The sequence below is a fragment of the Seriola aureovittata genome, chromosome 3 (genome assembly GCF_021018895.1).
Source record: "Seriola aureovittata isolate HTS-2021-v1 ecotype China chromosome 3, ASM2101889v1, whole genome shotgun sequence".
Lineage (NCBI taxonomy): Eukaryota > Metazoa > Chordata > Actinopteri > Carangiformes > Carangidae > Seriola > Seriola aureovittata.
Genome location: NC_079366.1, coordinates 15,810,346 through 15,833,802, shown reverse-complemented (window position 1 = coordinate 15,833,802; position 23,457 = coordinate 15,810,346). Strand labels below are relative to the sequence as shown.

The window sequence follows — 23,457 nt, the reverse complement described above, 5'->3', positions numbered from 1 at the left end:
ATAAAGACTAAAAACGACAGTCAACAACATCTTCCAAAATGGTACGACATCTGATAGATGTCGAGCATGCAATAAAATCTATGACAAGAGCAGATCACAGAATGTAAATAACGTATGCTTATGCTTTGATATAATGACAACCGCAAGGATTAATTATCATTTCTGATGCACTGAAAAAACTAAAATCAGTTTGATAAACCACAAAATATCCCACTGTAAATGAGAGTTTTTGCGTCGTATCAGTCTATTAAAATGTGTCTTTGTGTATTTTTCCTTGTGGTGTTCAAGGAAAAATATTTTTTTTAAATAAAAGCTTTTCAGTTAACTAAATAACAGTTGCAGCCGATCATCATTTTTAATTATGTTCAGGTGCTGCTGGACATTAGAAAATATGCTGCAGAATTCTATATTCCAACTATTAAATGCAAAAATAGATAAAAAGCATTTATTAGGATGTCAATGGTAAAACAAAGTTTTAACATCTATCACACAACTCGCTGCAGTTTCTCAGCAGTGCCACCACTGCCTTGTGGCTTTTCCATATACAGTGTCATGTTAGAATAAAGCCATCACCAGATGATTTACTTATATATAGACCCCCCCCCCCAAAAAAAAAAAAAAAAAAAAAAAAAAACATTACTTCAACAGACAGATAAAGCCAGCAAGGTTTGATATTGGATGACTGCAAACAGCTCAGCTCTCTCCTCACACATCAGTCTTCTGCTGCTCTCCAGGCTTTTCCTTTCAGGAGTCTTTGATCACATCATTCTCACACTGTTGTTGACAGTTTAGCACCTCAGTGTTGTGGGAGTCTCCGCTGCCCAGCATTGTTTTCTTCCTCTCTGCCTTTTATTCCTGGTCAGAAGCCAGTTCACACTTCTGTGTCCCTGAAGTAGTCCTTGACTGACTTCTTTCCATCCCAACACGAGAGCTGTTCACACAAGGTAACGCTTTGTGATTATTCTTTGAACATTTTCATTCGGGAAGGAAACGGTTCAAAGCTGTATCAACTTACAGCGAAATGAAAACTGGCTAATTGGCTTCCAGGCTTCCGTAATATCCTCTAAGCAGCACAACAGCCAGCCAGGAAAAAAAAAAAAAAAAAAAAAACTCTCATACAGAAGCAAATAAGAGCGTACAAGAGAAGGCTTATGACCGATAAAGTGCAGATAAGAAGCCAGAGGTTGCTGGGCGTCATAGGGAGGGAGGGATGAGGGGATTATGGGCAGAGCATGAGAGGATGAGTGGATGAACGGAGGATGATCTAAGGATTAACCACATAAACTGAACAGTCTAATAACACAATCAGCAGGCTAATACAAACAAGACTAAACAGATTGTAGCCTGAGACACACACAAACACAATAACATGAGCAACATGTAATACAGTTGGTTCTTGTTTGTGTTTGTTTGCAGTCAGAAAAGCAAGAATATTAGCAGGTTTATAGGCGCTAAAAGAAAAAAATCAGTTAGATTTACAAGTTGGGAGATGATTAATAACATTGCTGATTGTTGAGCAGAGAAAGAAAAGTAGTGGGAGGGTTTGACTGGAAGAGTGAAGGGTGTGGAGGCATGTCTTCTTCTACACGACTGACAAATTATAATCTACACTCCCACCTTGTGGTTTACAGAGTTTCACTGAGCCATATTAATGCTATATAAACACTGTATCTATATAGGAAAGAAACTTTAGAGGATTGTCTGGGGGGATGTTATAAAACATGGATTTTTACATGCGTATTGAGATGTAATACTGTCCTTACCTGACTGTGAGACGGGTAGCCGTGGTAACCAAGGGTCAAAGGGTCATTATTCTGAAAGAGAGAAGAGCAGTTTTTGGATATATGGTTAGTATCTTGTTCACTTAAAAAAAAAAAAAAAGTTACAAAATGTTATTTTCATTACTAAGGATTGCGGGTTCCTTTATTCACTCAGTCTTTATTCCTTTTAAGTGGCTTTACACTTCTGTGGTGTTACCGACTCCCAATCAAATTAACTTCACCACCGACACACTCCTGCTCCTCCTCCGGAGTTTTCCACCCAGTGGATCTTTTGTCCGCTTGTAAAGACGCGATAACGGGGGCGAGAGAGATCATGCGAGCATGAGATGAAAGACGGTTAGAAAGAACGAGTGTCACCGCCACTCTTAAATCATAAATAGGTCAGGAGTGTCAGCGAGCATGAAGCCCATTGGTGTGAAATGTTATCATGAGCCCTGATGCAATCTCCCGACGCATTCCTCTCAATGTTCTGGCTGTGTAAAGCAGAGATGGATACACCAAACATCTGGTGGGTAATTACAGTTAAACAAGACGCAGGAAAAAAAATAACTCATTTTGTTGGGAGCCAAATATTAAACAGAAATCATGTCCCCTAGTCCCTAAAATAGTTTGTAACTCACTATTTGTACTCATTATGCTGTGTTCCGGCTTTTATGCTAATGTATTCCATTAAAAAGGAGCTTTTCACAGCAATTACAGCACACTTTGAAGGGGAAAACAGATTTGCCTGTCTCTGGCTTCATATCACTAGATTAGAAAACAACTCAGCTCCTCCCTCCTCTCTCTGTCCTTCCCCCCTGATCTTCCTTTCATCTGGAACCAATGTCCCTTGCCTGCTCTGTCCCTAGGGGGAACACTTTGCTCTGTGCGCTTCACAGCTTGAATTCGCCTGATTAATACTGTCGCCATCTAACTCTGGACCCCATGGGGGCATTTCACTAAAACTAAGCACAATGTTTCCAAATACAAGAGGCCTGGTAGGAAGGGGGGGGGGGGGGGGGGGGGGGGGGGGGGGGTAAGGAAGTGTCTTTGTGATTGAAAAATGCATTTTTTTGTGAGTCTATCTCAGAGCCAAAAATGTACTTAGTGAACTGGCTTTGGGAGGTAGAAGCTCTAAATAATGAATCACCTCTTAGAGGCTTGAATAACATGAATAAAGTATAAACCTTATTTTACAGTGAGGCCAAACTCTAGACGCAACGCACTGAAGGTATGGAGCAGACAGGGAATCAAAACAAGAAGCAACAAATAGAGATTTATTGGGGCAGTACACTGTGTCAAAGTGATGGGGTGGGGGTGGGGGGTGGGGGGGTGTTGTTAAAATAGACACACACATCTAGGAACATCTGGAATTTATATGAGTGAGAGATTGAGGGAGGAACCAGAGCTGGAAATACAACGGGAAATGGACAGCAATAAAAAAAAAAAAACACAAAATGAGATGGACGGAGCAAAGACAATGACTCATACATGAGCGGAGTCATGTGCTTAATTTCCTTAAGGAACTGGGAGGAATGAGAGAGGGAGAGCTGCACAGAGGCTGCTCAAGATGAGTGTGCATCAGTCTCTCTCTCTGCACCACAGTCACTTGCACAGTACATGAAAAACAAAAGAGATTTTATTGCATATATATTTATAGTTAAACATGTTTCAACCTTTTCTTCTTTTTAGTTTTTTTTGGTCTGTGACAAATGAAGCAGTTGGGGGAGGGGGACTAAGAACAGGAGAAGAATCTGCTGAGGAAAACCCGTGTGAGCAATCAGAAGAAAGTAACAAAATGATTTGAAGTCAACAGATGGCAAGGAGAGGAGGAAGGGGAGGACACACCAGCTCGGAGGGTGTGGATGGGGGTGAGGGGGGGGGGGGGGGGGGCCCTGCAGTAATAAAATCTGAAGAGAAGGAAAGGATGAGAAGCTCAGTCACCTGAGTTTCTCCTTCACACCATCTTTTCACACAGTGATCCCATATACACATGAACCATGCTACTCCTCTTCCAAAACTACAGGTAGTGTTGGGTGTGTGTGTGTGTGTGTGTGTGTGTGTGTGTGTGTGTGATGTCTAATTTGGTCACAAGACTTGCGTCTATTCCTATCATGCCTTGGGACTGCTGCTCTTCTGAGGAGGGGGAGAATAGGAACTACATTTCACTGCTCATCCTACCTAAACGGCAAAGCAGGGCACTCCTTACGCTCAAGAGGATGTGAATCCATTTCATCCACAGAGCACTTATGTGCTAAGCCTCAAAACATGCGGCAGGACGATCTGAAGTTTATTTTCCCTCAATATACCTCACATCCCTTCAACTTTCCACAGTAAACCTACACGTGCGTTTTCAGGGGGATGTTGGCTGGTGTCAAAGTGGATTTTGGAAGCTGGCTTGTCTGTTATGGTGTAATATAATCATGCAGCAGTATCGGCTGGCAAATCACATGCAAACTGATGTCCACTACTCTGATCTGCATAAGATAAAACTGTCATTTTTATCCCCCTATTTATTTCAGATCTGATTAGAGAGAATTAGTATTTGCTAGTAATTATTTACCGCACAGCATAATTGCCCGTCATGATTACCCCACATCATTATATCATTGCAACATCATTCCACTAGGGAAACTAGAGCTTAACACTGGACTTTCGGGACCAGTGTTGATGCCCGTATTTGGTAAAATAAATTTGGCTGCTATTCATTTTTGACATTTTACCAGAGATTTATTAAATTATACAATTGAACCATAAACTTTCGGAGTACAGGACACTGAAAACAAACGAGTCTACTGGAAAAACAATATAATAATGATCAGTTTTCTACATTATATTTAGTGCATATCTAGGGCTGAAATTAAAGATTGTTGTTGATTATTATCTGGTAATATACAGATTACATTCTTTATTGCTTTTTTGGTCCAAGTTTCCTCAGCGCATAATGTAATCATGAAGACAAGGACGCAAATCCTCACGTTTGATGAGAAACAGCAAATGTTTTAGCATTTTTGTTTGAAAAATAATCGCAGCTTATTGTACTTTCTGCTGACTAGCTAACCGCCTTAACATTTCAGCTGTAATTATGCTCTGCTATTAATTTCAAATATTTATCATTATTTTTCAGAACACCAAGCAACATATATAGGCTGTATACTGACGCAGTGTGCTGATATATATCGATGTATTCAGCAGTGAATACACAAACAAATGCTGCCCAGTTGCTAAATAGGAATTAATATTAATTAATTAATATATCAATATGCATCATCAAAATCAGAAATACTATAAGAGCAACAAATCACTTAAGTGCAGCTGATGTGTGAAGATTACTACACTTAAAGCCCATCAGATCTGCCTCAGAGCAGAGCACCAAAACATACACTCCTCTGTCTATTGGTCTCTCCAACATAATTCAGTCAACAGACCTCTGCTGGCGATTTATCACAGAAAAACAGGAGCCCAAAAACTAAATAAATATTCTGAACTCGCAGCAAGAGTACATTTTTCTTGCTGACGTTTTCATTCTATTTCAGTGCCGGGCCTGAGATGAAAGTACAGAGGGGTGATCCACCTACATTAATGTCCTAGTCAAGTCATTTGTCCTCAGTGCTGTCACCCCAGGCAAGACCTTATTAGGTTAGAGAGAGCCCCGGTTCCTCCGCAGAGTGACAACAAAACATGGGCTGCTCAGCAGCACGCCGGATGGATATTGAAGCCGACAAGCTCCTCTCAACATTTGCCAAAATCTGACTCGAGCTGGAGAAGCAGGGTGCTGTTATGAATCTCCCGTCGTCCTAAAAAATGCAGGACTTTAGCAGTGCAGCAGTGGAATGCAAAACAGACTCATAATGTGTTTTTTCCTTTTTTTTTTTTTATTGGGAGAAGTGTAATTGTTGGCCTGTTCAGCTTATTATTCATCTAAAATCTACACTAGATGAGCACAGTGTCAGTGCCAGGAGGTCAGCATCTAATTTCTATGAGCAGTGGTGAACATTTGAACTCATTCTGTTGAATGCACCCAGCTTTTTTCTTCCACTAGCTTTATTTGCCCGAGTTAACTGAGCATTCAGTCATGTACTGCATGCTGCACTGACTTATACATGCATTGCTGCTCTGCCAAAACTTTATATATCTGACTTGACAGCGCATTCCACCCCCACATTGTGATGACATCATACCCTACCAGCTAATGAGAAAAACAGCAGGGTCAATGGCCAAATGGGAAAGATCTCATTATTAGGCTCAAAAGGATTGCTCTTTACCACAACCACACCTCATTGTGTTGGCTTCAGTTACAGGTCAGAGGTCAACTTTTGCCATGATGTTGGCAATAAATACATTTTATAATTTTTTTTTTTCTTTTTTTAATCGGGGGATGGAAAGGGTGGAGGATGGGAGACACTGCTTTATGAGAGCTGGGGAATGGTTTGCTGTAATACTTTCCATCCTTTACCCTCCTCTGAAGATTAGCTTTACAGAAGTGCTTGTGTGCATTTTTATAGACATTTCATGGAAAGCCAAGTGCTTTAAAAAGCAGGCAAACTGAACGTCACTCAACCCAATTTGTTTCTAGAATATTAATGGTGTCACCAGGTTAGGGGGATAAAAATACGTCACAGTGTTTTACATACACACGCTCTGGGATTGGAGTACGACTGTTACAGTGTGTGAGTCACAAACCACAGTAAAAAAAATCCTCTACATGGTGAAACTTACTAAAAAGGTCAACCTTAATCATTGACACCCAGTATGGCTTTTGGGAAGCGAAACACAAATTTACGGCTGCAACTAGCGATTATTTTCACCTTTGATTAATCTGCCAATTATTTTCTCAATCAATTAATCATTTGGTTTATAAAATGACAGAAAACAATGAAGAATTCTCCATCTCAGTTTCTAAGAGTCCACAGTGACGTCTTCAAATGTCTCATTTTGTTCAACCAACAGTTCAAAACATAACATTTTTTTACAATGATATAAAAAAGCAGAAAAACAACATATCAATAATCAATACATTTGAGGGATTGGATTTTTTTGGCAATTTTGCTTAAAGGATTACTTAATCAATTAGTTATTTTTCTGTCAATCGACTAATCGGTTAATTGAGTAATTGTTGCAGCTCTACACCAATTACAACATTAATATTCATAGTGCTGTATGTGTATGTATGTGCATGTGTGTTGTATAAATCCTCTACCTTAGATAATGATCTCAGAGATCAGTGTGGTTATAATGCCCCCTCCAGTATGAGATGTGATCCCATTAGCTGGAAACAAAGCCTCTTTACTGCCAGTGATAGGGCAAATCTGTTCCTGCACCAACTGGGAGAGAGGAAGGGGGAGGGGGAGGGAGGGAGGGAGGGGGTATCTCTCCCATTCTCATTTCCGGACTGTCCAGCCAGCTCACATTCAATACATTTTAGGTGCTGAAGTATTGATCTGCGCCTCTCTCTCCCACACAAACACACACTCTTCCACTCACATCTGTGTTTAAGTGCATTACGTTCCTAAGCCTGTCTGTCAGCACTCACAGACAGCATGACGATGTAAAGCCAGCCATTTAGTTTTCCAAACAGGAGCAAACAGACCACTTCACCTCCATTACTGGTGCTTTCATGGCGGAGAAAGAGCTTTCTATTCTAGAAAGGAGTGCTTCACCCGCCATAATATACCATAATGATGTCCTGAGCATCCTCCTGTCCTCCCATGATGCTTTATTAAGAAATATTTGACCATGTTTGGATCACAAGGGGTGGCAAAAACAGAACATTGCGAAATAGGTTAAGAGAGGTTAAATGCAGAATGAGAGGCTATTCCAAACACTGTAGTACAAATGTTGATAAAAGCAGGGGCCTGAGAATCAAGGTAGTTAGATTGATAAGGCCTGGGCTGATTGCACCCCACTAAAACTGGATGTATTTGTTTACCCCCCTCACAAACAAAAGATCACACAAGCAAACACTGACATCAATTTCCATTCTAAACCAAATGTTGTCCACACCATTATGCCACATGGCAGATGTTTTTTTTTTTTTGCATAATAAAAGGTCAGGTTTGTTTACATTCCCCACCCTCAGCTGGGACTTTGCCTGGGCTTTACTGATATTCATAAAACAGATGATGCTCACTGAAGAGTTTTGAAGCAACAGGACGTCTGAGCCCAGACATTACAAGCCAGTAAACAACTGTGGATTGAGTTTATACAAATTATACTGCGTTGCAATTGCTTCTTAAACCCTTAGTAAATATCTGGGGTGCAGTATGGCAGCTGCAGTGTAACTGCCCAATGAACAGTATGAACTGCATTCAATGTGGACTATTGCAATGCCCTCTTACAACTGAATTAAGAGCATGTAGAGTCATCTCCAGCTGTGAAATGTGGTGGTATTTCCTGCAGTGTTGGGAATGGACTGGGCCCATTGGTGGCCCCTTTGCTGCAGCTGTAGCTGCAACTATCTGCATACAACTAACTGCAACCACCACGAGTAAACAGGTTACATATGCAAGCACACTGTAGTAACTAAAAGAGGGTTTCTTTACATCTGTTTATGGGATAAAAAGGTAACCCTATCGTGCATTAAGAGATCCTAGCACCACATTTTTTGCTTGTCGCGCCTGCATTGCTGGATTTGTACATAAAGACTCCTCTCCTCACCTGACCAACCTCGCCGATTCCTCCTGAGCCGTCGATCCGGGGACGCTTGCACTCCGCCCCGGCCGAGTCCACCAGAGCCGCCGCCGTCTGTCCGTCAGGCTCCGGGTCTCCTCGCTTCATGCCCCGGACAGCTGCAGGAGCGCCGCCCGGGTTGGTGTGCACCCCGGCCATGGTGTCCAGCTCTCTATCCCGGTCCATGAGACCCCGGGACACTGGCAGCATGATTGATGCAACGTCGGTCGACATTAACATTTAAAAATCTTCTTTTGTCCCCTCGCTCGAGCTAAACTGGGGATAAACCCGACTAATCTTGTGCACCTTTGTGCTTAAACCCAGCCTCTGTACTGTGCACTTAAAGCAGCCTTTTAAAGCTGCCAAGTAGCCTCCACTGTGTTTTCTGCTGGGCCTTTGTATGACCCCCTTAAGAGTTGATGTATCTGGAAATGTTTTGGCTCTTGCTGAGCAACACCGCGTTTGGTTTCAAAGACAAATAGCCCATAAACAACGCGTTTAACTTACTGCAAAACACAGCGGTCCAATTTTTTTTTTTTAAATGCCCCCTAAAATATAAGCAGGCTTGTCGGGTTAATTTCCTGCGATGTAGCCCCCGTTTGCTGACCGTGTATTTATTTACTGCGGGGCTGCCTGAGAGGCCTTCGCTATTTCAGATCATAACAAACCAATTAAATAAACACCGATCAAAACAATGGCTCCTGAGCATAGCCTACCGCCCAATTTCCATTTGCCCTCTTTCTATTTCTCTACGAGCCGCCTGTTTGTAAGAGCATAACATGAACATCCTACCGCAACCTCAAGACGAAAAACCCCTCAACATGTCTTCCCTGTCGCCCTTTTTTCCTCTCTTGTCTTATTAGCCTCAGACTTGTGCCACAGAGCAGAGGTTCACTGAAAGTCAATCCTCGTCAGGAGCGCTCTCTTCCCCCCATGTTAGTCCGCAAGTCTGCGTTAAAAGAAAAGACGGTTTCTCTCTCCCCCCCTCCCCAAAAAAAAAAAAAAAAAAAAAAAAACAACCAACGGACGGACGGATGGACGGACGGACGGAGGGGTTGCGGTGTTTCCTTCACCCTCTCTCTCTCTCTTTCTCGCCTATTATTTTCTTTCCTCGCTCCGTTTTCCCGGTGTGTTCTTGTAGCGTGTGTGTTACAGAAAGGAAATTGTCCTCCCTCCCTCCTCCTACTCTCTCGGTGTAGTCATTCCCCTCCTCCTATCTTCCGCTCTCCCTTTGAACGCAGAGCCAGGCAGCCATGCAGCCTGCAAATACACGCAGTGTGCCGCAGTGCTTCCATACATTTCACTTAGGGGAGGTGTGTGAGAGTGTGTGTGTATGTATGTGTATTGAGGTGAAGGGGGGGGGTCTTATTGCCCAGAGAAACTAACATGCTGATACTGTTCATCCCGAAACCTCTAAATCAAGTGTTTCTTCTGTTCTTTACATTTGTACTGGTGCACGACTCTTGAGTTTTACCTTATTTCTGCGCTGTTTAAGTATTCAAAGGGGTGGGCTTATCATCAAGTTTAGCTGTGGAAGATTTCATTCCCAACTCATTACACAACCAACACGCAGGCCAAGGTCTTCACACAAGCCCAGCTGTGAGTCATGCAGCATGGAGTACCTTATGTTCCTCTGGCATTTTTATTGCTTGGATGACACCCAGTGGTCAAAGGCTACCAGGAGGTGCACATACTTCAAAGGCAATTTGCTGTAGCAAATTACAATACAAGCAAAAGATGATTTGAAAATCCTAATCTTGATTTTTAAGCCCCCCCCCCCATCTTTAATCTTACAATGTATGACACAATGTCTCTTACTTTTGATGCAGGTTATTTCACTTTTCCTCAATTTAAAAATCTGTTGTGTGTTATCCCTCCAACTCTACAATGGCAGTGTATACATTTCTACTTTCATAATTACTTTCATAGTTACCTAGGTCACCATTTTGAGAGATATGGTTTCCCTGACAATAGTAAAATTAAGATGATCAATACCACTCTTAACTGTTAAAAACAAAGAAGCCAGGACAGTTAGCTTAGCTTAGCATAAAGACTGGAAAAGGGGGAAACAGTTAGCCTTGGCTCTTTCTAAAAGGCAACAATATATTCCTACCTCTACAGCTGACTGATTAACATTGTATTCTTTGGTTTAGTTCCTACAAATAACACACAATTATATAAACAACAATTTGCCATCTTATGGAGGATTAAGTGCCAGACAATTGTTTTGACTTGAAGCAGCAGTTTCCTAATCTGCACTGGGTTGCCTGACATTATGACAACAAGACATCATACATACATACATACAGGCGAGTTCCTATAGTTGTGTTTGAGACGTTTACTTTTAATCTGTAAAGTCTGTGAGGCACTTTGGCGGAGTGGTTTGCTAATTCTTTTTTTTCCATTAATTGTAATGTTATCTGTGTAAAATCATAATATGCATCACAAAAATATTAGCTGATGTAATACAAGCCATTAAATGGTATTGTGCTGACATGGTGCAGAATTTTAATTTGTTTAATCCAATTATAACACAATAAACCTTGGGCTATGTAATATCCCAGCAAAGCAGTATAGTACACATTGTGCACAGTGGGGGGTTGATTGGGTTAATTTTTGGCCTAATGCCCCCAAGCAGGTTAATCTGGCCACATTTGTACGATGAAGCTTCAGTGGAAATATTCTGAAGTTCCCTTTCAGACGCAGTCACTATTACTGATGCGTTAGATCTTGTTTCCCTTCCTCAATCGTCTGCTTCTACTGCTGTAAACCTACTGTATGTTCCACATGAAGAGCAACAAAGAAGGCCAGTCTGAGTCTCAGTCAGACTCAGTACACAAGGGCCAACTGTTCACGTAAACAAAGCTGCCTCCCTTTTGTTGATGGAGTGCCACTTCCTGCTGTAAAACCAAGTGGCTGAGAGCTTAGAAACAAAAATATACACACACCCTCAGTGTCCTTTAAGAGCTTTTATTCCCAGTTTAAATGAGTGATGTCTGAGGTCTGAAAAAGAGGAGGCCAGTCAAGATATGGTCAGTACGGAAATATAACACTGGTGTATTTTAAACAGGAGCTCAACACAATTCTAGCATTGCTTACCAGATCATCATCATAACCATCACCTTCGTGTCAACCAACTTCAAGCATTATCCGAGTCATAACTGGAAAAACAGGAAATGGATCGGTCTTAATAAATAATTCAAATCCCTCCTCATTACTAAATCATTGTCCTGCTGTCATATGGACCCAGCAGCCAGTACTCGCTCTCAGGCCGTTTTCAGTGTAATGGGGCTCATTCATGAGTATTTTCATGTGATCTTCCAGAGTTCATGAGGGGTGTGGTGGGTGACTCGAGGACAGAGAGCTAATTTTCCTCACCGTCATTGGCCAAAGCATCCTTCGACACAAGGTCCGTCACGTGGTGAGCAGATTTCAGTTGAGCACATGAAGTAGATCTGAGAGCCGAGAGCAGAGGATTAGATGTAGCGTCCAGTTTCCAGAGTGTGCACAATGTACTGTGACAAACAGCTGCTGGTAATTGAGATTTGGCCAGAATGTGCAGTTTACAAAATGGCCTCTCCACATCTCCTTGTAATGAATGCTGACTTGAGATTTAGAGATACAGTTGTAAATGGTTTCATTTTCCACTACATGCTTTTGATGACTAAAGCAATAAAATGAATCTGCACTAAGGGAAAGCCTTATACTTTAACAAATTTATATTTACTTTTGGCTAAAATAAACTGGGGGTCTAACTGCCACCCTCAGATAAGAATTTATTAATTATCACAAGGGCAAATTCATAAGCACCCTGGGCAGACAGCTGCATGTTTTACTGTTTGACACTTGGAGAAATAACAGAATTTAATTTCTTGCAGAGAGTCAGAGAAGAAGATTGATACCTCTCTCTTCTCCATCTGTAAAATATGGAGGAACACCCAGTAGCCAAAAAGCTTAACTTAGAATAAAGAAGAAAGAGAGGAAAACAGTTTACCCAGCTTTGTCGAAAAGAAACAAACACCCCCCTACCAGCACTTTATAAACACAACTTCACACTTTGGGTTTCCATAGATTGAATGAAGATACAATTAATCATTGATCTTTAGAGGAGCTGGTTGGCAGATGTGTTACATATGGACAGAGCCAGGCTAGCTGTTTCCCCCAGTTTCCAGGGTTTATGCTAAGCTAAGCTAACAATCTCCTGGCTATAGCGTCATATTTATCCTACGAACACAAGAGTGGTACCAATCTTCTCATCTAACATTTGGCAAGAAAGCAAATATGTGCAGTTCTCAAACTAACAAACTATTCCTTCAAATATTGTCATGTAATGATTTTACACGCCATGTCCCGTCAAAACACAGTTAGATGTCAAGAATATCCCGACCACTGTTATTTATAGAACCCAAGGGTCTCTGCTCATCCTTACCTCTTCTTCTGGGTCCTTGAACTCACCATCAGGAAGGAACTGGAAGGTGCTGATGGTGAAGCGGCGGGTCTGACCCTGAGGAAAGGGTGGTCGTGGATCAGACACCACAGCCTGCTGCGGGGCTGGGTCCAAGGGGTTGGGACATCTAGGGAGCAGGATTGGAGTAACGAACCAATCAGATAAGAGGACAATAGTTTCAAAAACATACATCTGTTCACTTTACCTTTTGTCTCCATTCAGGGAAAAACTCTCTTAAAATGTGATATTTGTGTGCAGTGAATCTTAATTTCTGGTGTTTCTGCAGTAACTATGTTGAGCTCAATATTTTTTCGTTGATGTTCTCTTCACACAGGAGATGTTTCAACATACCCGTTGTAAAGCAGCACCCACACAGATTTTCCTGAGCGGGGGTAGGCCACACAGAAGTGCACCAGCAGCACCAAACTGGGATCTGGGGCGTTAAGCAACCGCACTTCCAGGTAGAGGGGTTTCCCCAGCAGCATCTGCAGGGGCTGGTGATACTGAGGGTGATAGCTGTTGTACTGAGAATCTGGGACAAAAGGAGGTGTGTTGGAATAACCGGAGATCATAATAGTAACTTTCACCCACTCAAAACGAGGTGGACGTTCTCTACAGATGATCAGGATAGGTTTTGAAGCTTTCATATGGTGCTGAAATTTACGATTTGTTATTCAATCATCTCGACTGGACTAACCTTGTGTTCTCGGACAAAATTATATTTCTTAAGTTACGCAAAGCAGCTGTCAGTGCTGAAATGAAGACCATTCACCTTTGGCAATTCTGAGCTGGACTCCAAACATTCCCTGGGTATGAACCTCAGGGCCAAGGGTGGGCGTTTTCACCAGGTAGCTCACAGTCAGGACAGTGCCCGGCTGAAACCGGCACTCCACCAACAACCTGAGAATGAGACAGGAAACATGGTAATGGAAATCTAAAGCGTAAATTATGGCTGAACATAAAAACTGACAGGAAATGCAGGGAGAGAGAAGGGGAATGGCGACAACGATCCCACGCTGGAATCGAACCATGAAAATTGGCATCACTTAGATTCTTAGACCACTGGACATCTACTGTATAAAGTATATTTTTCCCCAAAAATAGTCAATGTCATGTAGGCAAGTAAAATAAGAAAAAAAAATACCAAATGTGTAATTGATTACAACAAAAACGTCAAGCCAAAAAAAGAAATAAAAAAAAAAAGAAAAATCAGTTGCATCATTGCAAGTTTATCTCACTAACCTTCCTTAAAATATTTACATGAAATGAGTGTAACTGACATTAACTGGTTTAGTTTTTGGTCAAAATGAAACCTGTATCCTCTCTGCACTTCAGGGGAAAAACATGGATGCTGTGATGATCAAAAGCAACAAGCTCTGACCTGACTGGAGAATCTCTTGTGATGGTGCCATAGTTGAGGCTGATTGCCTGAACCTTGTTAATGATCTCCACCATGTAGATCACCACTTTCCCCACCCTCTGTCAGGACAGAATCAGACACACAAGTTAGTATACGGACTAATTAAATACAGGCCATTTAAAAGGATAACACTTGGAGTTATTCTTTATTTTTACAATGATTAATAAATCTCATGAAAAGACCAAAACGAACACTGTGTTACTCCGTCTCTCAATATTTTCTGACTTCCCTGCCTCTGCCCTGACCCCAAGCCCTTTTGGGCACACATTTCCTATTTAGGCACGTCTTCCTCAACTTGGCAATATTCTGGGAAAAGTGTTTAATCGTTAAAGCTCACCACTCTGCGTGCCCCGCAGCCATCCATTGGGATCTTGAACAAAGCATAGTCAGAAGTCACTCTCTGAGGTCTGCAGGTGGAGTTGCTGGCAGCGACGAGCAGGGCAGGGGAAAGAGGGGGCTCGGTGAGGGAGGCAGGCACGGAGAAGACAAAGTGGCGGTCAATAGTGCACTCTGGAGGAGGAAACACATACACACAAATATATAGATACACATGCACAGTTATGTAAAGGTCAGATGAACAAAAGGTCAGAAATCTCAGGAGGCAATTGATAATGAGACCCAAGGTATCTTATACCCTTTTCTCATTCTGTGTCACTGCCAGCTTGAATCATGCTGTGTTGGCCCTGAATATGCCTCTTCACGCATCTAGCAGCTGTAGTGCTTACATTTCCGTATCCAAAACAGCTCAACTGTACTTAGCTAAGTGGCGTGAAAATGCCAGTGGGGACACAAACTGCAGCTCACCATCCATGGGGTAGTAGCAGGCAGGGGGGTGCTTGCTGAAGCAGCAGCCCATGGAGAGGCACTGTGGCTGGGATACAGACGCGGGTCCGCAGGGGAGACGCTGTTCGCTGGGAAGGTTGCACTCTGTGGGACAGCACGACAAATGTCAGCCGCAAAGTTAAAATAACTCTGAATGGCCTGGGGAAAACACCCTTTGGCAAATTGAATAGCCTTTCAGAGGTGTAAACATAAAATCTATCTACCTTTTCCGGGCCCTGGGATGCCAATCGGACAAGAAAACTGAGCCTCCCTTCTCCCATCTACTGTCATGTAGACAACAGTGATGATGTACATTTTACCCTTTTAGAGAAAAATGTTTATACGAGAGTTAATAGGTAAAGCAAATGGTCAATTATACAAAAGGTCTTGTGCTCAGTGTGAAATCAGAGTCAATACTTGCCTGCACGCTCATGTGGCAGCGTGAGTGTAACTGGAGACTCAAATGGATTTTGCCATTTTTGCCTTTGCTTGCAGAATACCCACAGTGCTTTGGGGCATCCTGGAGGTTCATCCAGTTCCCTTTGATGTCTGAAAAAGTACATGTGGAAACATACAATTTTTGTGGGGACTTTAAATGGCACAATTACAGCTCTCAGCATGGTGAGGAAAAGAGTTTAAGTGCTGCCCAGTCAAAACAAAACACAAAAAAACAAAAACCAACCCCCACCCCCATTCGACTGTACACCAGAGCAGCTTCCCTGAAGTCAGTTAAAATTCAACTCATGCAGCACTGATGGCAACCATATGCACCTGGAACATATACCCCACACACACACACACACACACACACACACACACACACACACACACACACACACACACACACACACACACACACACACACACACACACACACACACACACACACACACACACACACACACACACACACACACACACACACACACACACACACACACACACACACACACACACACACACACACACACACACACACACACACACACACACACACACACACACACACACACACACACACACACACACACACACACACACACACACACACACACACACCTTTAAGAAGAATTCCAGAGGTGGAACCAGAGGGGAGCTCCACAGTCATCTGATGGGAGGAGCAGATGACTCTCGGCTTCAGCACAGGAGAGAGGGTGGTGCTGGGCGGGGTAGGGGAGACAGGTGGGGTAACTGGTGGAGGGGTTACAGGGATACTTTCATAAGGGCATTGCAGTTCCAGAGTCCTATACCGTGCCATGGACAGATCCCAAAACCTGAGAGGTAAGGAAATGGTTGTGGGAGTCTAAAGAGAGAGAGAGATCAATAAAGTCAGTATGAACAACCACGCATGGTTTCCAGCTCCTGTATTTAAAAATAGAGTCTGCAAGTTGAGCTCAATTCGTGAAAAAAAATAAAAAAAACTTACCAGTTGGACTGCATGGTACATAAAAAAACTCCACCCTGTACAGATGCATGCAGAGCAAATGCTGCATACAAGTCCATATGGGATTAATCGTAAATATGAACTGCTGACTGGGAAAAACGATACATCTGTGTTCCACATATATATACAGGACTGGTGTGATAAATCGCTGCAGTGACAACCTAAGTGGTACAAAACCCACCAGTGTCAGCAATCCAAGATAATTTTGTACTTTGTGGTGTCTTTGTGTTTGATGACATTTCTTTAATGTTTTCTCCATCCATTTATATACAGTACTGTGCAAAGGTTTCAGACACGACAGATGTTTAGATTCTTCATGTAATACCATCAGGGAGGCGTCTGAGCGTTCCTGAATTCATTCAGCAGCATGACAACGAACCCAAACACACAGCCAGAGTCATAAAGACCCATCTCCAGTGACAAGAGGGAGTCAGTCTGGGATGACATGAAGAGACAAAAGACACTGAGACAGCTCAGTTCATGTCTAAATGTATGTAGCTGTTGCACTGTCACCATTATTGTGTAGTAAGAGTTGATTTGTATTGTGTATATTTCATACAGACCCCAGGACAAGATACAACTACCAGGAATCCAAAATTAAAAAAATAAAATAAAATAAAGCATAGAAACTTATCTAATGTGTCTACAATATAAATGAAATGATTTTTCCAACAAGTTCATCCTGTCATGACATCACTAAACATCATTTCTTTGAAAAAAACGGACATGGGTGAAAGTCAAGCAGTTACATAAGGGTGATGCATTCAGAGGCAGTGACGAAGCATTATGGAGGATCTTACCCGTGACTGGCTGTGGCAGGCAGGCAGAGGAGAGTGAAGGATTACCCCAGAGCCCTCAGCCATCTGCAGCATGTACCCGCACAGTGGGGACACACTGGAGAGGAACAGCCATGCCTTCATTTGGTCTGATGTGAGAAACAATGATTGTCAGATCTTCGATATTCGTGCTAAAGTTTATATACTCACTCGATCTAGGAACGCCGAGTATATTATGCACTTTTACTTGATGAGGTGCTTGATTCAAACTCAAATCAATATAGTTATCCTATAGTTCATTAGCTTTTAGGTTAGACTATTGAGTTTGGTAAAATAAATTAAATTAAATATTGAATTATTGTTTGTCAATTTTTCAAGTAAATGTGCAAAATGTTCACTGGTTCTAGCTGCTCAAATGTCAGGATTTACTGCTTTTCTTTGTCATGAATGATAATAAAATAAAGAATTCACTATTTCTTTTCAATCTTATACACAAAACTATTCATAAAGAAACTAATCTGCAGACAAATCATTATTGAAATTAGTCATTCATTGCAGCCCTACATATTTAAATGTATGAAATAAAATACAAATGTATTAATTATGTGTATGGATGCTACATTCATTCTTGCCATTTGTTCCTATGTAGCATCTAAGAGACTGTTGAAGAATAAAAACTGTTGACATGGGATCTCGAAGAGATGTTCTGTTGAAGATAAATCACGGGCAACAACAGATAAAATCTCCCACATCTGGCTCTTTTTTGGAAAAAGGAGCTCTTATGTTTACACAAACACTGACCTCTGACCTGGATGGAGTCTGGGTGAGCAAAAGGCAGGAAGACAACCATCCTCCCCATCAGACACTTGAGATGCAGCATCTGTGGAGTGGGTTCAGTTGGTGCGGACACAGTCGTACTTGCGGTTGTGGGAGTCAGAGTAGTAGTGGTGGTGGTGACAGGCTTTTTTGTGGCCATTGGTGGTTGAATCTCTGGATACTGTGGCACAGGAGGGTAATGTGGATGGTAGTGTGGTTGGTAAAAAGGATGATAATATGGATAATAGGGGTAAGAGTAGTAGCTACAAAGGGTGTTAGTGTAAGGCGGGCAGTTGGCTTGTGGAGCAGCTGGTTTCTGAGGTTCCTGAGGAATGGCTTGAGACATCTCTTTGCCAGGCGGCAGAGGTGTGGGATGATGGAAGTAAGCGGGTATTTGGGGGTAAAAAGGAAACTCAAGACCAAGTTTTGGGTAATTAATTGGTCCATAAGGATAGTAAGAGCTGTAAAGACTGTGTGGATAAAATGGACCAACTTTGTACTGTGGATCCTCAGGTTGTTTTGGTGGAGCGGGGGGAGGAAGAGGATGAGGCGGGCTGGGAGGGAGAGGAGCAGATGCTTGGGTCATTGGTGCTGCAGAGGGTGCAGGATAGTACGGCATCTGAAAGTAATACTGAAGGTCATACGGATTTGCTGGAGGTCTAGGTGGGTCAGTGGCTGGAGGAACAGTAGTAGTATTAGTTTTTTTAGCTGCAGGGGTCGGAGGTGGTGTCACTGCAGGGTAGTAGAGCGGCATGTGGGGGTAATACAGACCAGACTGATATTGAGAAAGGCTGAGAGGGCTAAGATTTGGGGCAGATGTAGCTTGTACCACAACAGGAGACTGGTAGGGAGGGGAAAGGTATTTTGGGTGCTCTCCAAGAGAGTAGGGCAACTTGCCAGGTCCCATGGGGTAGAGGGACTGCTGCTGCTGCTGCTGCTGGGGCTGGGGCCCAGGAGGACTGCCTTTAGTGGGCTTCGGCGGATGGACAGGTTGTGGGCCAGGGGGGTAGAGCTGGGGAAGCTGGGGATACTGGAGCCCAGGGTATGGGTAGTAGGGGTAGTCTAGAAGTTGAGCAGTCGGCTCCTTGGTTGGAGGCTGAGGAGGGGGAGGGGGAGGAGCGGTGGGTGCAGGGCTAACAGGATCTGGGAGGGACGGAAACTGAGGATTGACTGGACAGGAGAGGATGTATTCGTGATCATCTAATAGAAGTTGGAGATGTAATCCCTCCTGAGAAAAAAAAAAAAATGAATAAAAAATATTATTGGTACAAGCCAGCAACCTGCAATAATAACACAATGAAGTTAGACAACTTACTCCACTAGTGATACAAGCAGCTTTGTAGGAGATGAAGAAGGTAAGCTCACTGGGTCGGGAGTGGACACGGTGGGCGCACTCTTCAGATACAAATGGACCCCAGCCTCCGTTCACTGTAAAGCAGATTACACCCTTTTTTATGTTGGGATTTTTACACTGCATTATGTGGAAAGAGATGTATAATGGCTGTAATTACAGGGAAAGAGTTCAAAGTTCAGTTAAATCTTTCTGTAAAACTTATACAACTACTAACCAAATAAAATCAAATATAACTATTTAAATATTTCTTTCTATATCAAGTTATTTGAATAAGTTTAATTAAACTCAAGACAACCAACTAATCTCTCGCCAAAAGTCTTTGTTTTGCCTACGCTGAGTATCAGATTACGTACTGTATTTCTTCCCAGTAAATGTCCGAAAAATGTATTAGAAAAGTATGAACCCAGTTTCAAAGCTCTCTCCATGCTGTCAGGAATGACATACAGAATATTTATTTTTATGTGTTGTTGGTCTAAAAGTGGCCACATTTAAATACACTGATCTAAATATACTGGTTCTAAAGACATCGCAATAAGCCTAAAAAAAAAATGTCTAAATTGTCAACCGTAGAGGGCAGGATTGCTAAACAACAATGATTGCAGAAAAAAAAAAGGGGGGAAAAAAAGGACATGATCTCTATGTCCTCTATTTATGGGCTACAGGCATGGTCATATTTAAATCTAGACTTTAAATTCACTTTTAAAAAGACATAAACACAGATTTCTAAATATAAACTGCATTTTGATAAAAACTAATCCAAATATTCACATTGTAATCCATGTGGTTTGTCTTATTCTAGGCTTTATAGAACTGTGTATACAGTCAAAAGCATTAGCACTCAATAGTATTTAAAAGCAAAAAATTTAAAATTGTTACGATCAAAAACAGCCATCAAATTATCAACAGCCAAGCCCAGTTTACCAACGACTCCCAGCAGTGCTATGTCTTGCTCCTGCCCATGCATCTGCACTGCCATGCCGTAGGGGGAACAGAAGACTGAAGGGGCAGATAAGGAGGAAGAAGGGGCAGGTGTGGACATCTGCACTGGGCAGGAGAGCTTCAGTGGACTGCCCCCCCACAACATGGGCAACACATAACTGCCATTCTGAAAGAAAGAAAAACAACGGGGTGGTGATGAACACAGCACACGGGAACTGCTAATGGTGGAAATGTAACGCAGGTGCTGCTGGTACCTCCTGTGTAATGTAACATGCATCATAAGGCACTATCATCTCAAGGTCACTCCATGATGTCCTCACCGAATACCCGCAGTACGGAGGCAACTGGAACAGAGAGATGGGAGACGCTCCCTCTGGAAAGAGAAAACGTTGAACAGCTGATTTTACTGCTCAGACAAAAGAATGATAAATCGATTAATCGATCTACAGAAAATAAACTAACAATTTTAATACAGAGATTCATGGTTTAATCCTTCTTAATTAAGCTTAAATACCAAATATTCACTGGTTCTTGCTTCAAAAGAGTGAGAATTTGCTTATCGTCTGTGTTTCAGATCACTGCATTTCAATATCTGAGTTTTGAACAGTTGGTTACACAAAATTAACAACATCGAATTTATCTTGTGCTCTGGGGAACTGTGATGGATTTTCACCATTTTCTGACATTTTACAGCATAAATGATTAATCAATTAATTGATCAACGTAACATAGCTTTGATTTTTAAAGTAGGTCAATAGTGCACTATAGGGATGAGGATTTCATATAAACTTTTAATTACTTGTATAAAAGTTTTGCTGTTGGCAGTGGTTCCCCTGCAATAAAATGTACTTTCCTTTGCATACTCCATCCAGAGCTGTTTTTAGCCTACACTGAGAGAGCAGCCGTCCAAACACCTCTGCCACATAAGTAAATAGTGTATTAAATAATCTCACCTCTGTCCACTAACAGGTGCGACAGTCCTTGTCCCGAGGCAGTGAAGGTCATGACATTCTCATCACACTGCACCAAAGGTCTCATTGCCAGCCACTCAGAGAAATGTGGACTGGAGTCAAATGAGGGACCCAAAACCTTCCCCTGGACTCCATGGAAACCTAAAGGATATAAAATAGCATATAAACAAAGAAAGAAGGATGATTACGTTGTTTTACCCTCTACTGCCCCACGTGAAAGCATCTCCTCCTGCATCTCTGAAAAGAGCAATCCACTCCTGCAACACCTGAGAATATTAAATTGCAGCTGCTCCCCAACACCTGTCAAAGGACTAAGAGGTTAAACTAGGCGGAGTTCCCCTTTAAGAAGCTCTAACCTGTAAAATCTGCTTGATATCCGTCTCCTGAGTCTGGAGCAGAGAACCCTGGTTCCGTGCTGATTTTACCAACAGACCAAGACGACCTGTTGGCCGCAAAGTTGCTGCCAGTTTCATCAAGTTTAGGCACAATGAGATACGGAAGTGGCTCCCCGGGAAAGACAGCAGATTCAGGCCGAAGCTCCTGGGTGGCTTTGCGCAGATTTGTGCTCAGGATAACCTTTTCAACCAAATGCCAGTTTCCCTGCCGGACGCCGTCGTCTTGTTTAATCTTTTCCCTCGTAGCTGTTGACGCTTCACCTTGAGAAGCACTGAAACCATCCCCCCACCGTCCTAAACTCACCGAATGACAAACTCGAAATGTGTAAAGATAAACTGCCACTAATAAAAACAAAGTTGTTTCACTTTTCTGTTTGCACGACATCGCCGGATTGTTGATGCTTTTTTGCTCACGTGCGCACAGAGGCGTCACCTGAACATGAGGGCGATCAATTAAGAGTCATCAAGCAGGGACCAATTAAAACGCTGCAAGTGCGCAGATGGTGAGGCTGAACAACACGAGATGTTATGATCAGAGCGCTAATACTTGGGTAAATCTTCTGGTTAATCTTCTGATTATCATAATGACACTCAATTCACTTTTCATGAGTAATTCTTTCAGTTTCAAGCATGTTTTATCATTTGCAGTCATCTGTTTTAGAGCCTGGTAAGTTTACCTCTACACAAGCACAGCCACATGTAGAGCTGAAGCAATTAATTGATTAGTCCATCATCACATTCAGCTATTTTGATAATAGAAAAATCGTTTAATCTTTTAAGTCATCTTTCAAGCAAAAGAAGCTGTCACGTTGGACTTAGAGAAACTGGGATGAATATTTTTCACTTCACATTTTATAGACTATATGATTAATGGAAAGAATAACTGACAGATTATAACATGAATTGTTAGTTGCAGCCTTCGCAGCAGTCGAGGTCATGGCGAAATCATTTTAAGATCCTACTGATTTATAACATGACTAATTTATATCATGACTTGACATGAGGTTTTGGATGCTTCACAATGTTTAAAGCTGATAGCACACTGACACTTTCCAAAAACTAAATCAAAGTAATCGTGTCTTTGTATTTGAAAGACCATGATTTGTTTACTCTCTTGCAGGTTTGACAGTTGTCTGAAGTTAAGTCAGATAGTTTTTTAAATCAAAAACATTATAGTAGTTTCACAAGCTACCAAGTCTTGTCTAGGATCTGTACCAGTATTCCAACATCTGACAGCTATAAATCTCTAGAAACAAACACACTTACAGTACTGTATTTTAATGAAAGAATCAGCCGATGTAGTAGACAGTCTCCAGTTGTCACTTACAAGCCAGAGATTGGATAAGTTTAGGGTGCTGAAGAAGTAAAAATATTGAGCAATTTACAAGATAAAAAAAAAAAAAAAAAAAAAAAAGGCAAGTGAAAAAGAAAACATTTGCGTAGAAAAAAAAATGTCCTGCTCTCTTGTTAAATGTCTTGCAACACCTCAAATTTATCTTATGACCCCTTGTGGGGCTCCTGAACTGCAGGTTGAGAGAAAGAAATTGGCTAAAAGTGGCTGTTATCAGACTAACATTGCATATATGAGGTGGAGGAATGAAAGGTGAAGGGACAGTCTTGCAGGTCTGAGTCACGATGTATTGG

The 23,457-nt window shown here is 42.0% G+C and overlaps 2 protein-coding genes across 4 annotated transcripts in view; both read right to left on the bottom strand.

The window, feature by feature from the left end:
• rbfox2 (RNA binding fox-1 homolog 2) overlaps window positions 1-9,643 on the bottom strand; it is a 35,830-nt gene extending 26,187 nt beyond the window's left edge. Inside the window, exons 1-2 of one of the 2 annotated variants that reach the window (XR_008826574.1) lie at window positions 8,418-9,643; window positions 1,764-1,814 (exon numbers count right to left, since the gene is read on the bottom strand). Coding sequence is in view for 1 of the 2 variants with exons in the window: in XM_056368668.1 (XP_056224643.1) it covers window positions 1,764-1,814; window positions 8,418-8,669 (303 nt within the window). In the remaining variant the exon portion in view is untranslated. The remainder of the gene's footprint in view (window positions 1-1,763; window positions 1,815-8,417) is intronic. The other variant, XM_056368668.1, reaches the window with a different exon arrangement.
• Window positions 9,644-11,383: 1,740 nt separating this feature from the next.
• LOC130165104 (uncharacterized) lies at window positions 11,384-22,335 on the bottom strand. Of its 2 annotated transcripts, XR_008826707.1 has the most exons (19): window positions 21,775-22,334; window positions 21,401-21,559; window positions 20,702-20,820; window positions 20,430-20,613; window positions 19,470-19,582; window positions 18,140-19,382; window positions 17,363-17,487; window positions 16,178-16,421; window positions 15,540-15,667; window positions 15,343-15,439; window positions 15,101-15,223; window positions 14,634-14,806; window positions 14,258-14,355; window positions 13,649-13,776; window positions 13,228-13,408; window positions 12,859-13,003; window positions 11,808-11,884; window positions 11,529-11,590; window positions 11,384-11,432 (listed from the first exon to the last, which is right to left on the bottom strand). XR_008826707.1 is itself a non-coding variant. In XM_056370039.1 (18 exons), the coding sequence occupies exons 1-17, from the start codon at window positions 22,196-22,198 to the stop codon at window positions 11,810-11,812; spliced, it is 3,759 nt and encodes a 1,252-aa protein (XP_056226014.1). In that variant the 5' UTR covers window positions 22,199-22,335; the 3' UTR covers window positions 11,384-11,590; window positions 11,808-11,809. The 2 variants fall into 2 exon arrangements, 1 of the variants encoding a protein (XP_056226014.1); XM_056370039.1 differs by having other exon boundaries at window positions 11,384-11,590; window positions 21,775-22,335.
• Between the last annotated feature and the right edge of the window lie 1,122 nt (window positions 22,336-23,457).

Coding starts and splice junctions, on each gene's coding strand:
- LOC130165104 (XM_056370039.1), bottom strand. CDS start 22,198: ATGTCGTGCAAACAGAAAAGTGAAACAACTTTGTTTTTATTAGTGGCA. Junction 15,668..16,177: donor CTCTGGAATTCTTCTTAAAG/GTGTGTGTGTGT, acceptor GTACTTTTTCAG/ACATCAAAGGGAACTGGATG. Junction 14,356..14,633: donor GCTGCGGGGCACGCAGAGTG/GTGAGCTTTAAC, acceptor CTGTCCTGACAG/AGGGTGGGGAAAGTGGTGAT.